At 39.7% G+C, this 16,000-nt stretch overlaps 1 protein-coding gene across 3 annotated transcripts in view; it reads left to right on the top strand.

Annotated features, from left to right (window-relative positions):
• Nucleotides 1-16,000, top strand: part of LOC121912822 — a 16,391-nt gene extending 391 nt beyond the window's left edge. For 2 of the 3 annotated variants that reach the window (XM_042435280.1, XM_042435279.1), the window contains exons 2-6: nucleotides 901-993; nucleotides 9,367-9,473; nucleotides 9,860-9,920; nucleotides 13,538-13,576; nucleotides 13,895-16,000. In XM_042435280.1, coding sequence (XP_042291214.1) covers nucleotides 9,407-9,473; nucleotides 9,860-9,920; nucleotides 13,538-13,576; nucleotides 13,895-15,818 — 2,091 coding nt within the window. In that variant the 5' untranslated portion in view covers nucleotides 901-993; nucleotides 9,367-9,406 and the 3' untranslated portion in view covers nucleotides 15,819-16,000. The remainder of the gene's footprint in view (nucleotides 1-900; nucleotides 994-9,366; nucleotides 9,474-9,859; nucleotides 9,921-13,537; nucleotides 13,577-13,894) is intronic. The other variant, XM_042435281.1, reaches the window with a different exon arrangement.

Here is a 16,000-nt window from a genome sequence, read left to right as displayed (position 1 = left end):
TCCACTACATTTCAGAGGGAAATATTGTACTTTATACTCCACTACATTTATTTGACATCTTCCATCTTCCATCAAACCAGTGGTTTCCAACCTTTTTGGCTTTTGACGTCTTACATAAAGCAGTGTGCAGTCGGGGTCACATTTCACATGTCTATGAGTTGTTAACAGCTCCACCAAATAGTGATTTTTCCCTCTAAACTTCTCACATGTTTTCATTTCAATAAATGTTCAAATGATCCAATATTTCACCAAAAATGAAAGATTAGAGAAAAAGTCTAAAAATGGTGAGGATGTTAATGGAGTGGACAAAATATTAGGAACACTTTTCAATATAATGCACCCAGTACACCACCACCCACCACCACCTCAATAATAAACATTCTGACAATGTCAACAAAAACTGAAAATGTATAAGCTTTGTAAAAGTAGAATTTATGGCAGAGCTGTTGTATTGGATTGCATTAGATTGCACGGGTGTTTCTAATAAAAGGCCCAGTGAGTGTGTTTTTCATACATACATACATATCCAGCTTTGTAGACTGATAATGAGAGTCTAATAAGCCAGGTTGTAGATGGATGTGGGCTAGAGTCTGTGATTACTGGCTGAATAGTTTCAGGGAACTGACTAATTCAAGAACCAATAAAAGCCTACATTTTTGTTCTTTTTTTTTTTTTTTTAACTTGTATTGTTAAAGATTTTAAATCACTGTTTTCATTTCAGTAACTCTGATTTAAAGAAAAGGAGTCTCACCTCAGTGGATTTTACCCATCCTGACTAGACAGGCTGATTTTTTTTACCTTTAAAACTAAATCTTAACAACTCAACTTAACAATTTTAGCTCTTGATATTTTATTTGTATTGTATGTGTATGACTGAAAGATTTCATCTGATGTCTGTAGGGAAAAGACTTTGGCTGAACTTGGATGGATGACATGTTTTTGATGCTGGATTTGGAGGGGAAGTGGTCTGAATTTCTGGAGCTGAAAAACACAGTAAGTACATAATTTGATGTGCACTAAAAACACACAGCATCTCTCAGTGTCCAGTAGCCTACAAAGTCCCTGCAACTGGTTGTGACTCATCTTTGGAGTGGTGCTTCTATTGATGCATCAATACAAACATGTCTATCACCTCACTACTTTACCACTGCAAGTTGCAGGATTGCAAATCGATTAAAATTGTTAATCAACTCTAAGCTTGAAAATAATCGAGATTTGAGTTTTTGGACATATCACCCTGTCTTCCTCTGACACGCCAACAGGATGGGTCAGGATCTGCTGATAATCAATCAATCAATCAATTTTTATTTATATAGCGCCAAATCACAACAAAAGTCATCTCAAGGCACTTTTCACATAGAGCAGGTCAAGACCGTACTCTTTAATTTACAGAGACCCAACAATTCCCCCATGAGCAAGCACTTGGCGACAGCGGTAAGGAAAAACTCCCCTTTAACGGGTAGAAACCTCAAGCAGAAACCTCAAGCAGAAACTAATGTTCTGTGTTCTCCTAGACATCAGGAGGCTCAGCTGTTAGACACAGATTCCAGGTTTATACAGTGAAATAATTTGGAATAAAGCAGCTCTTCTCAGGATGAATCCTGAACTCAGTCTGAGCTATCTGGACATTTTTATTTTAAGTAATTAAAAGTTCAAACTATGTCTCCTCTGCAGAGTTTCCTCTGTCCTGTGAAGTTCAGAATTAGAGTTTACAGTTTTACTGCTTGAATGCAACGTCTCACTAGTTGCAGTGGCATCGCTGCACACATGGAAGCGTTTCCATATACTGAGCAGTTCCATTTGTTCAAGTAAATAAATAACATTTTGTACTACCATAAGCTAGTTGTTGTCTGATTCGACAGACAGGTCTATCATTACTCACAGACAGTGATGTCAGTGTTATTATTGTGTTCTAGGACTTGATGTTTGCTGAGGTGAACTTTTTGGTTCCTCAGATACATCTGGGCCACTTTCATACCAGTCCATTTAAAGGGTCAGTTCACCCCTTAAGGGGGTGATCATTTTCACCCTGACCAGGTGGGATTTATTAGAGGTACTGACAATACATTTGATGAATATTATGTGGGCTTGTAACAGACTTAATTCTCAAGTGGCTGTCCTGTTGTTGGATGAGGAAAAAGCCGTTGATAGGGTGGAGTGGAAGTATTTTCTCTCCACCCTGTCTGCTTTTGGCTTTGGACCAAACTTTATCAGTTGGGTTGCTCTGTTGTACGCCTCTGTAGAGCCTGTGTAGTTGGTTTAAGATTCTCTCAATTTAGTCTTGATGTGGGTACAAGGAGGGGACGCCCCCTTACCCCAATTGTATTCACTCTTTTCACTGAGCTGTTAGCTGTTGCTATATGAATGAATCCAAACTTTTTTCAAATTGTTAGTGTATGCAGACGATGCATTAGTTGGGGGGTAGCTTCAGACTGTAGTCTACAGACTGGTCTGTAGTGTTAGGGAAGTCTTAATTTTGCCCTTAGATTAATTTAATTTCATCCTAAAAAGTTATCCACAGTACCCCCAGGCAAACTCAAAGCTATGACACTCAATGACACTTGCTGAACGGTGGAATCAACAAAAAAGAGCAAAACATGGCTCATAATTTCATAACAAACTGTGGGGCAAGCAATAAGAAGGGAACGTTTTTAGAGAGAAATATACTGTACAGCAGTGAGGACATCATCGGTTGTTTTCATTTGCCCAAGAAAACTGTCCTTAGAGCCTGACTGACAAGTTAGCAGAAGTACTGAGCTCAACTGAGCTCAACAGGTCTGCACTGCACTGAGATATTATGCTACTGGAAGTTTGGTATTGTTACCAGAAACAGCAAAATGTCCTTATAACTGTTGAGTACTTTCAGAGAGCAGCATTTCCTGCTGGAGATAATAGAGCTGAGGAGTTAAATGCAATTTCTTGGTGAGCCACTTTTTTTAGTTGGAAAAGTCTTAATTTACCCAGAGTTCATGGTAAATTAGTCCTACTAAGATTGAAAACAGCTTTGTGCAACAAATGAATTTAGATGTCAATCTGAAGTCTGACTGTTAGTTAGAATAAAGCCACAGTCAAAGTCTATTTTTTATGACCCAGACACAGGTTTTTGAACCAGAGCGACCTATTACATCTCTGCCTCAATGTATTTTCCTAACATCTCTAACTACACAGTGAATTGGCCTAATCAAAGGCGCTCCTGCTAATGGCTCACCCCACACCCCTAAGCCCCAAACAATCTGATCTGGTCAAGATAAATTATGTCCTAGAAACAAAAGGTATATATATATAATGTATAATTATGTAATATACTGTATGTGTTGTGTAGACACAAACCCATAGATCACAAGAGAGCAAGGAATCTGTTTTAAAAGGAAAATGGTAGTTGACAAGGTTCAAACCAGCTTTAGTCTACAGTGTGTAATCACCTGTTGGGTATCTTGATGTTTTCCTTGATTTCCGTCTTGATATGCAGCTGAAGAATCCTTTGATGTTTGGCTCCACAGTCTGCCTTCACCAGGTTATCTCATCTGCTCAGACTCCTCCATATACAAACCAGCTATTGTTGCAAAATTGGTCAAACCCATATTGACATGTGCAATAACTTGATTTTGCTTGTTGAGATGGTTCATTCTTGGCTCTTCTTTTATTCTCCATCCATCAATTTATTCTTTATCCAGCTTCATCTCAGAATCCCTCTGTCAAAATGTCTGTGTTGCCTGTCATGTCACACCATAACAGATTAGAATACAGCAGTAATTCCAGTACCAAACCTTGGTTCAAACTATGGCGTGTAAAATTAGACAGAATTAGTCGTAGGCGGGCTTCATCATGAGCGCAGCAGAGAAAGGAGTTGGTAAGATGGCTAATGAGGAGAAAAGAAGATTGGAGAGGATTAGCAGTGACCTGGAAACAGCCATGTGGTAACAGCCTGTACGCCTCCCAGCGTCAAACGTGAAGCTGCTGGCACTAGAAGAACATGGCAGCATGCATGACATCACCAACAGGTTTCAGAAGGTGATGTTAAGAAGCTCTGAAGGCAGCAGGTATTCTAATGAAGTTTAAAGCAAGGGTTACTGGTCAGTCTTCATGTCTAGTAACTGAAAAGTCATGATCTTCACATAGAGGTGTGAGACCACAAGCATTTAAGAGGCAGTTCAATGTTTTTGCAACAACTGCTAGATAAATGTGTGTGTGTGTGTTTGTGTTTGTGTTTGTAGGTTAGATTTATCAAATTGGTCCAGGTCAAAGTTGAAGAGTTCAAGATGTTTGATCAGAATAACTTAAATCAGCTCAGCTCAGACCAGATATACTTACTGCAGGATCTGTACCTGAATACTACTTACAGTGCTTCAAAGAAAGAGGCAAAAACATGGTGGTGCTCAAGTTCGCCATTGTCTCGCATAGTGGCCATTTTATACCTGGCGGAAGTATCAGGGATGCTCTAAACCACTGCTTCAGGTAAATGGATGGAATAGAATACATGTGAAGTGATTGATTTCATGAAACACATCAACTCAATGGAGAAGCAGAACAACAAATTATCATCTGTGCTGTCCTATCTTACTGCTTTTCAGAGGGTCAAAAGTAATTTGCACAGCACTTATATGTTACTTCATGCACCTGGAAGCCTGATGGTACTTGTGTCAGATGGAGTACTGAGACACATATTCTCAAAGGCTTCAACTGGATCTGCTCTGGCTTGGATTGTACCTCATTTGTACATTGCTTTCAACACAAGTGAATGAATAAATGTAAAATGTAAATGTCTCCATTCACTAGAGAACAAGGAGGACGCTTGCCGTCCGGACAACAACTACCTCCCATCCATGCCTATATGGATGACATGACCACTCTGACAACAACCATTGTAAAAAGTGACTCCTGGAAAAACTTCATTCCAACATAACATGGGCATGGATTAAGTTTAAACCCAGAAAGTCCAGGACCATCTCCATTATAAAAGGAAAGTTCAAAGACCAGAGTTTCCACATTGACAGAACTCCCATACCAACAGTATCAGAGATGCCAGTCAAGAGCTTAGGGCGGTGGTACAATGCAAGCCTTAAGGACTCAGACCAGAGTAAACAACTGAGGGAAGAAACCATCAAGGGCCTTGCTAACAAAGACAAGACACTATTTCCAGGTAAGTCCAGACCAGAAGCTCCCCTTTCCACCGGAGATCATTACAACCAGTCTCAGGCCGAATCTGATCCTGTGGTCAGCCCTTCAAATGGTCCTGTTCATCATAGAACTGACTGTACCATGGGAGGATGCAGTTGGTAAAGCATACAAACACAAAAAGCTGAAGCACTCCGATCTAGCAACTGAAGAACAAAGGGAGAACACAGGTGCTCCCTGTGGAGGTTGGCTGCAGGGGTTTTGTAGACATGTCAACCACCAGGCTGCTGAAAAGGATGGGAGTCCTCCGACAGGCTATCAAGTCACTGGCTGAGGCTGCCAAGTGAAGCAGCAACTGTCTCTGGCTGAAAAGAAAGGACAAGAACTAGGCAGCAAGATGACCATCAGCCAGCAGGAGGAGGGGGCACCTGGGATACCAGGTGTCACCGTTGAGCCCTCTTGAGGTGTCGTGGGCCCATCAATGAAACACCAAGGAAGGCCCTCCTGATGACTCCAGTGAAGCTGCAACCCCTACCCCCACTGCTGGTTATGATTTACAGTCTGCAAAAAGAGGACTGAATCATTGACAGAAGAAACCCAGCTGATCCTCTTGAAGTTCTGTTGCTGCGTGGGTATATCAATGAAACACTAAGGAAAGAGTGTTGCCACCTGATGACCCCAGTGAGGCGTTTACCACAACCCCCATCCCAGAAATGATTGCCAATTACAATACAGGATTGTAAAACCAAGTCCTATGAGCTCAACTAATAGGTCCTTTTTTAATTAATTTCATTTAAAGTCACCCTGCACTCAAAAATGTGTTTTGCTTTTTATTACTTGACTGTGATGCTTGAGCAGACTTTGTTTTCACCTTCATTTGCTGAAGGAGGAAAGTTTCTCTGCTAATCTTAAATAATAACATATAACATGTGTACCTATGAGCATGATTTGTGACATCACAACTAGTTTGGAGCCAATCGTGATCCAGTATGCAATATACACGAGTGTGATGTGGCAACTTTAAGCCTCCAGTGCACATACACTGAGAATGGACTTTACAATGAGAAATCCTGCCTCTAGCGGTTAAACTTTTAAAATTTCAACAAGGGAAAAAACATACGCACACAAATGATTAGTCAATGCAGATTGTTTTTATAGAGGCCCCTTTATACTGTGCAATTTTAGGTTGTCTGAGACGAAAGTTGACAATCGTGAAATCTTTGGTTGCCAATCCAAAACAGTGGTCCTTGATTGAACTGTGAGAATACTCCACCAATGGCCTATTTGGAGCTTTGGTGGCCAAAGACAGCCTGAAGCAAAATTCTCAGAAATTTAAGACCGCATTCTCACAATGTGACTGCTGATACAACCCACATCTACAAACCAACCAATCAGAATACCACATGAAATGACTCAGAATACACTGGCCGGTGTGACAATTCATAAGTGAAGATTTTGAATAACCTTTAGGGAGAAAACCATCTCCTTCATTATAGCTGGTAAGAAAGTCCACTCACAGCCAGGAACAGGAACTGGTCTCCTTCACACCCCCTCTGACTGACAGCTCAGAGTCAATCCCAGAGCACATAACATCCGCAAACACTGCATTCAGATATGATCCTGCTCTCAGAAACCACCAAACAACATCTCATGATTGAACTCACCATGCCATGGGAAGAGCGAAGGAGGAGGCCAATGAGAGAAAGCAGACCAAGTACCAAGAGCTGGTGGAGTAGTGTTCTGCTCAAGGATTGACAGCCCGTTGTGAACTAGTAAAAGTGGGCTGTCGAGGCTTTGCGGCATGTTTCTTGTGCAAAGTGCTCACTCTACTGGCAATCACAGGCACAGCTACGGGCACATCACTGAAGGTGCGTCCCAGTGCATCCAGAGCATGTATCTCTCACCAGCTCACAATCTGACAACTTCAGAACGATCATACAGTTTGGCATCGATTGTAACCAATATTTGATTTTAGGTGTCTTGCACAATATGACATGCAACTTACACAATCGTTGTTGTTGCACAGATGCCTTAAGTCTTTAAACATGTCTGGAGCATTTCAATTCAACAACCAATCATTACAGGGCATGAGAAAACTGATACCCTCATATAGGGGATAAAAATCCAGTCCTGCTTTGTGATGTGTATTTCACAGTATTTTCCAGAATAAAGTCTCCATAGTTGAAAAAACAAAACAAATGGCAAATAGAATCACCTCATGTGTTGGTCTTTTAGATTAATTTATTCACAACCAATAGGCTGACAAATCTGCTGATGTGTTTCAACATAAAGCCTTCCTCAGAGCATGTGTGGCAGCAGTGAGGTCTCTTTATAAAGGGCACATTATGTGATCACCAATCAACAGAAAACAGTTACACCTGCATACCTGAGGAGGTACTCTACTTTCACCCCCTCCCCCCAAAAAACACTCACAACTACTAGTTTATTTGAGAATACCTGACAAAGATCTCTGTTAGATTGAAATGTTGCTTTGTTAATTTATTTTGTGCTATCAGTGCAGTGTATGGATCTTTTGTCTCTTATGTCTTCAGTTTGTGTAATAGTTTTTTGGATGTATGCACTCTACACTCTGTTTTATTCAAACCTCACACCAAAAAGTAGAAGACTGAACACACACTATATACCATAAGGTATTATGATAAGGAGCTGAGGCAGCCCCTGCATTTATACCTTGAGGTCTTGTCTTGTAGAGGGGCCATTTGTCAAAAATTTATTTTGGTTGATGCTATGCTTATGTGGTGCATATTCCTAAACACATTCCTAATTACCACAAGTGAATTAACACACAGGAAATCTTGGCTAGGGTCATTTAGTTTATTAATTAAACGTGCAGACTAATGCAATCAAACAATCCTGCAACAGATCCTACCTTTATGAAGCTTATTATGTTCAGAGGTCTTTATTCAATTCCATGTCCATTTCAGGCCAGTATCATCCATCTTTAACATACTGTATATTGAATTGCATTTGATTGTACAAATGGACCTTATAATAACTTTATTCAGTGTATGCTGTTCTTGTCATGGTTCTGTCCCAGTCTGGCTCTATGTCCCTCCACCAGTCCACTAGAAGCCCTTGGACCTTTTCCCTGTTTGTTGAACTGGACTGAGTGATAGTAAGCCCTTGAAATTGATATTGAACTTCGCTTTCACACCAGTTGTGAAACTGAGGAGTTTGACACACTATAGTTAGACGACAAGGATGCTGCAATTTATACATCAGGCAGTTCATTCCACATGTCTTCAGTATTTAAATTTAGGGCGTTTAATAGACGCTCTTATCCAGAGACTGAGAGGTGTTTGTTCAATGGCTGCACTCTCTTTAACTCAGCCTCAACACATTTGTTTCTGTAGATAGGAATAATTTGCATTTATAGCCTCTGTGTGCCATGTAAGAGGATTTGCATCATTATAAAATAGTAATAAGCATTTGCAGGTTATAGTGTACTTGTGTATTTTAGTTTATTCATGTATATTCTTAGATGGGTTTATTGGATATTTAAGGGGATTGTGTTTTTGGTTTTGTTTGCCATGAGTTTTTCCTCCTATGTCCTCAGTCTGCTCTCTTCTCCACACTTCCCTCCACACCCACGCCCTGCATTAGTCTCTGAGCCCTGCCCTGCTCCCTGTGTCTTCCCCAGCCTATCAGCTCCCAGCCTGCCCTTGTGTCTTGCCACTTGTTGTTTCACTAGTTTAGCTTGTATGTAAGTCCTGGTTTTCAGTTTAGTGGTTGTTGGAACCTCTGCTCTGTTCTGTTTGCTCTGTCTTGTTCTGTTTTGTTGTGCTTTGCCTGCTTTATTTGGATTAAGGAGTGATACTTCAGTATGTGCTGCCTCCTGTGTCCTGCATTTGGGTCCATCTCATGCTACTTCCTGACAGTTCTACAATTAGAAGCAGTGTTGCATATGTTATTTTGTCATTTTACACACCTGCAGTTAAAACACTGGGATGTGTGAATATCTCTCTGTAAACTACATATTCAGTCAAACCATGAATGATAAAAATTCACACACAAAACAGAAAGAAAACATGTTAATCTGCATTTTAAAACAATTAAGTAAACCTAATGTGGAGCAGTCAGACAAAGTGACAAAATGTTCATGGCTGGTAGGTTGTAATGTTTAACTAATGAACTGGGCTGTCATGAATGTTATTTTTTCATTTTCATTCTTATCTAACCAAATGTGGATTGAGATATGCCCTGAAGCTGCTCTGCCTGCTGAATTCACAGTGATCTTCACTTGAGCTGCTCTGCAGGGAACCTCAAAGCCATGTTGAAGCCCTGGGGATTTTGCGTTATTATCATTCAGCTGTCTTTGGCTGCGGGAATGAATTCTGGTAAGATTATTTAGCTTTTTAAGAAGACTAAAATAATGTTTCTCCTTACATGTGGCGTTTTGGTGAAGCCTTTCAGGAAAGAAAGACAACTGACAGCAAAAATGTTGCAAGTGAAAAATAATGACGCTGTACTTTATTTAATTGATAATATTTATAACTACTTAACCTCTTCAAACTGCTGTACCTATTCAGCACCTATTACCTATTAAAAGCGTTAAAATAAATGATTCACTTTTAAAATGTTAATATATCCATATTCAGTGTTAGAAAATCCTGAGCTGTAGACATAGCAAGTAAAATGGGCTGTTTTGACTCATTGTTCAGCATTTTACACTAACTGCCTGATAACCAGTGGCTGAGCTTCAGACTTTAGCTTTTATCTGCAGTGTTTGTCATTACAGATGGGAGTGTTCCGTGGACTCCATCTGGCTCTAACATAGGAAACAGGTGAGACACCAGGTGATGCAACTGACTGCTGTTTTAATGTGATAGATCTGATGTAACTATTCAGATGATCACTGATGGGTAACTGCTGTAAACAGCAGTATTTCTTTTGATACTGTCACTACACTACACTACAATACTGTCAGTACTAATTTAACTCAGAGAGAATAAAGAACCATCAGAGTTAAAGGGACATTTTGCTTTGAAGAGTCATATCAGGTGCCGAGTCCTGTTCTTCAGTGGTGGAAGAAGAATTCAGATCCTTAACTTAAATAAAAGTCCCAATACAATGATTTTTACTTTACTGTTGTAACATATGATGTAAACGATGTGATATTGATGCTGATTGTCATGCAAGCTGAATTTCTACTTTTGCGCAACAAATGTGGACAATAAAGCTGTTTTGAGCAAGTCCTGTATGAAAAATTCTACATAAGTATTATGAGCTTGATGTAGTCAAAGTATTGCAGTAAAAGTAGTGGTTTGGTCCCTCTGACTGATATATTATTATATATGACATCATTAGATTATTAATAGTGAAGCATCAGTGTTAGAGCAGCATGTTACTGTTGTAGCTGCTGGAGGTGGAGCTAGTTTACACTACTTTATATAAAGTTAGTTAGTTTAGTCCAGTGGTTCCCAACCTAGGGGTCGGGCCCCTCTAAAGGGTCAGCAGATAAATCTGAGGGGTTGTGAGATGATTAATGGGAGAGGAAAGAAGAAAAAACAAAGTTCTGATACACAAATCTGTTTTCAGTTTTTGGACTTTTTCTCTAATCTTTGATTTTTGCTGAAATATTGGATCATTTGAACATTTATTGAAATGAAAGCATGTGAGAAGTTTAGAGGGAAAAATCACTATTTGGTGGAGCTGTTAACAACTCATAGACATCTTAAATGTGACCCCGACTACACACTACTTTTTGTAACACGTCAAAAGCCAAAAAGGTGGAAACCACTGGTTTCATCTATAACAATGTGTTGTATTTTAAAAGCTTTTTATATTATCCATTGTGTCAAGTCTGCATCTGAAAAGTAACTAAAGCTGTCAAATAAATGTAGTGGAGTAGAAAGTACAATATTTCCCTCTGAAATGTAGTGGAGTGGAAGTATAAAGTAGCATCACATGGAAAGTACAGGTACCTTAAAATTGTACCTAATTACAGTACTTGAGTAAATGTACTTAGTTACTTTCCACTACTGCCGTTCTTTGTGTGTTGCTTAACTGCTTTAGACTAATATGATGTTAGCCGGCTCAAATGATAAAGTCTCATCAAGATAAACTTGCTTCTTTGAACACATGTTGAGGTAATGTCAGTCCGTCAGCCCAGACTCACATATCTCAACAACTATTGGATGGGTTGCTGTGAAATTTGGTTCAGACATTCATGTCATCAACAGGATGAATTATAACAACTTTGGTGATTTTTCATTTGGCGCCCTCATCAGGTCAAAATTTCCACTTGTCCCATACTTTGGAAAACTGAATGATAAGATGGTGAGCATGGACCATTAACTGCTAAACATTTAGAATGTTAGCATTGTCATTAGTGGTGCTTAAGCACCATTGTGCCTAAGCACAGGTAAGAGTGCTCCTAGCATGGCCATAGACTGGTAGTGCCCTATTTTCTATTTTCATCTTCTTTCTATTTTTTTAGGGAACATGGTAGCATATTCCAATAAGAGGTAGCTCTGTAGAGAACCATTCTCTGCATAGCACAGGTTCTAGGTGCAGGAACTACTACATGACCTTGTGTTAAATGTCTGGTAGTATGACCATGTCTAACATTGATCTAAGAAATCTGTCCTCAACTTTTAGCCAGGAGAGAGCTTCATGCCCTTAACACTCACCCTGGATGAACAGCGAAGAGCTAGATGTGCAGACATGTTCTGAACAAGCTGAAGCTTGTGCAAATCTTTTTTAGTTGCACTTGACCAAACTACTGAGCAATAGTCAAGATGAGATAAAATGATTTTATAACGTGTCTGATTGAGTGATCAGTCAGGAAATCGTTTAAAATTTGAGAGAAGACTTGTCTTTCAATAAGTTTACTAAATATACTACAGTAATAGGGTCATCCCACTGAAGGTACTCCTGCTGTTCCTAGATATTGGAATGATTTTGACAACTTTCAATGCTTGAGGGAAAACACTTTCCTTCAGGCTGAGGTTAAAAATGTGACACAGCAGTTCAGCAATCAGTTACAATTCTCTGTCAGTGTTATCCAGTCCAGACTGTTTATTGCTTTTTACTGAGATTAGAAGTTGTTTTTTTTTACATCCTACAGTTGTACTTGTTCGAATTTAAATCTGCAATCTTTCTTTTTAGATAGATTCTTTAATTAGCTCTACAGATAGTTCATCATTAGAGTTATTCATACTTTGTCTTAGACTGTTGGCCTTATTAATAAAGAAATCATTAATATAGTTGGAAATTTCGAGGAGTTTTGTAATAGATGCGCCATCTGATTCAATAAAGGAAGGGTTCTGTACTTCAGACCTGGCATGATGGGAAACACCTGGCTGTCATCCAACCAAGAGTTGATTGGCTCAGGTGTAACTTTTATAGAAATTCAAGTTTTTGTTTGACTGTAAAGATTTGCATTTTTTTTGGCCTGATACTGTAAAATAGTTTTTTACATAATAAATGTGTGATTGATGACAACTTTTAACAGCTAGAAAGGCCAACCTACAATATGAACACAACTGAGTTCATTCTTTCTTTAAGTATCAAAGCAACATAAAACTTTTGGTAACATGTGGGACATGAGGATTCTTAGAAATAACAATATATTTACACTTACTGTACAATTTACAATTCTAATTATGATCGAACTATAAACATATAATTTGATGTTGTTAACACTACAAATGGATGAAAAGGAACATATTGAGACAAGACTTGTCAAGACCAAACACAATGACGCAGCACATCGTGCTAACCTGCAGGACTGTGTGGGTGTGGTGTATGTACTGTACAAGGGATCAGACCTGCATGTACTATAGGAATGGGAGGCCAGGTTTCCTCAAAGGATTGCATATTATATTTAAATGATGCTGTGAATTTCTCCAAATATGAATGATCTGTAATTAAGTTTTTAGTGTTTTGTACATAATTTTGTTCTGTCTGTCCAGTTTTGTAATATAGTCTTCTTGGCTGTGGTTATTGAGATTAGTAGGAATGGTTTGAGGTGGAAATTTGTAATGCAGAGAGGTTTCCAAGCAATGTGACGGTGGGACACAAGGAAATATCCAGGTGGAGAAATTCAGCCCTGACAAGAAGTTTCGGACTGTTGGGCAAATTTGACACCAATCCTAATTTTTATATATAAACATTACTTGCATTACACTTCTCCTATAGCAAACACCATACTTTGTCAAGGGCACTAGTGAAAACCACTATGGTTTGCCTTGTGGAACCACATGATTGAGAAACAGACAGTACAGAGAGATTATTATAATATAATGAGTACCATTGCTTCAAATTTAGTACATTTGGGGATTTCTGGCTTATATCTAGTAGCTTTTTGCTGTAGTCAGGCCACAGAGTAAAATGTATTGTACAAGTATATAGTAGTATACTTTATTTTGTAAAAATATACTTTACTTTATTTTCCCAGATACTTTATCAGGGAGAAGCCAGGATGGGACCCTAACCTGTAAGTGGTTCCTTTTCACACTGTACATACTACATACAATTCATTCTACTGTACATTCAATATATTGTATACAAATCAAGCTAAGTCAACTGCATACAAAGCACAGGACTCTACAACAAAGTGTACAAACTGTCTCATCAACACTTTTGACTCCAAATGACAAATGAAAAATCAGCTCAATCAAACTGGAACAGTGTGCTTATTAAAGAACACATTACAATGACTTCTAATTGACTTGAGTGAAACCCTGCTTTATTCAGTCAGTGTGAGTATGTGATCCATTGGCTAATTATTCACCCATCACTTATCTATTTCCAGGTTATATCTTCAGATGACTCCACCAAGATTTGACCTCCTCCCACTACACTCTGATCCTGAAGATGCTACCAGTGTAGATTTATGGTTTACAGAACCTCTGATACAGACACAGAGGCAGAGAATCACTGATAGCTGGAATCCTGCTTTTCATGCTCTGTCCTCTGTAAATCAGAGAGTACATGCTTGTGTTGGAGATAGTTGTCTCATTAAAGAGGCCTTCCCAGTTTATCTGACTCATTCAGACAGGTTTAGATTCAGCCATAATCACACACTCGAGACAGAAATTATGTCTAACCTACAACATATGACCCTTTGGGCAGGTGAAACTAAATACAGCCACCAGACTATAGTTATTATGGAAGAGGACGCTGCAGTGATAAAGTCAGCAATTTACCTGTATGAGAGGCATCCTACTGTATCTACTCTGTTGAAGTACCAGAAGGGGGCGCTGCATATTCTCAGGGGAAGCCATTTCTTTTCTACTGGAAATCATGATATCATACTGGTTGGCCATGGCAGTGAGGGTACCAATGGAACAGCCCAGCTGGCAGGTTATGGGCCAGAGGAACTTGCCAGATTTGTGTCAACTTTAAAAACGGAAAGCATCCTCAGCCAACTTGGCACCGTCAGCCTCATCGGCTGCAACCTTGGAAATGACCCACATTTTATGCTGCAGATGCTGCAAACTCTCCGGTCTCTCCGTGTGGAAACAAAGCTGCACCTACACAACGCCTTCCTGTCTGTCAGCTCTGATGGAGAGATAATGACCAAAACTGACAAAGTCTGGAGGTCCCATGACCACAGCAGAAGAGTCATTGCTGAACTGGACCAAAGAGGTGACCTGCTGACTACAGTGGAACTTGGCTGTGCAGGGCCAGTGTTTCCTGATTATAAAGGAAATGTTTTGTACCTTCAGACATTAGAGTGGCCAAGCCACCCTCAAATGTTTGTTCCAATGGAGCTGCGCAAAAAATACCCTTCTATTGACTGCCTGGAGGGGCTCACTTGGAGCTTGTTCTTTGAGGAGAATGAAAGGAGGCGTGCTCCTGATTATATCCCAGAACGTGATCAAAGACACCTGAAAGCTATTTGGCTTACAGAGCCAGGGGCAGGAGAGAGCATTTTTTTAAAGCATATCACCAACATTCAGGATGTACTTGTGGAAATTCGATATAATGCCAGAGAGGAATTTGCCTCAGACCCTTACTACGTTCTCAATGATTGCATTTATAGGGTACACAGGAAAAATCTTAGTATAAGTCTGGTGGGCAAATTCATGAGCACTGACAATCAAGCTGAAATTGAACGTTTCCAGCTTAATTTCATGAACCAGAACAACATGTCCTCCCTGCAGGACCTGAGACAGGGTCTCAAAGCATCCAAATTCAACGACTTTTGTCGCCAGACTTTCCAATTCCAGCAGTGTAGCTACAACTGTGAGAGATGGGGTCATTACTTCATGACAGCAGTGTTCTCAGCATCTGTGCGTAACTTCAGAATCTTCTCACTTTTCCTCATGAGTGTGATAGGCTGTGAAGTAGGCCGCTCTCGGGGGACTGATAGCTCCCTGTGCTCAGCGTTTGTTGAAGATGACCACCCCATGGTGACTGACAAACCCTGGCCTGAACAACTGAGACGAGGATTTTATGGCTGCACTGTTGACAACTATGAAATGGCACCACAGGAGAGCCGGAATTGGTTAGATCAAGTTGTTGCAAAGGAAAATTCTTTGTACATCAAATCAAAGCAGATGATGAATGCTGTCACCCATGACGAGCGAACGGAGCTGGACATCTTTGGGAGGGTCAAAGTCATGAATAAGTACGTGTTCTCATCTTACCTAGAATTCTTTCGAGGTACACCTGAGGGAAAGAAACTCAAGAGAGGATGTACTACATCTTTCAATGATGATTTATATCCATAAATGCAGGTGCAATGTGTGATTAATGCTTAGATCTCACTGCTTCAGCTTGCTGGCACAGCTACACATCTGACAGCATACTAGATTAAAGGTATAAAATATAACACTTGTTAAAGCAGCAGATAATTCACATGCTTGTAATAAATACTCAAATTGTGTGAGATGATTTTTTTCTTGTTAAACCA

This window comes from Thunnus maccoyii, chromosome 15 (genome assembly GCF_910596095.1).
Source record: "Thunnus maccoyii chromosome 15, fThuMac1.1, whole genome shotgun sequence".
Taxonomy (NCBI): Eukaryota; Metazoa; Chordata; class Actinopteri; order Scombriformes; family Scombridae; genus Thunnus; species Thunnus maccoyii.
The sequence above is the reverse complement of the archived record's forward strand: the minus strand, read 5'-3'. Positions and strand labels throughout refer to the sequence as shown.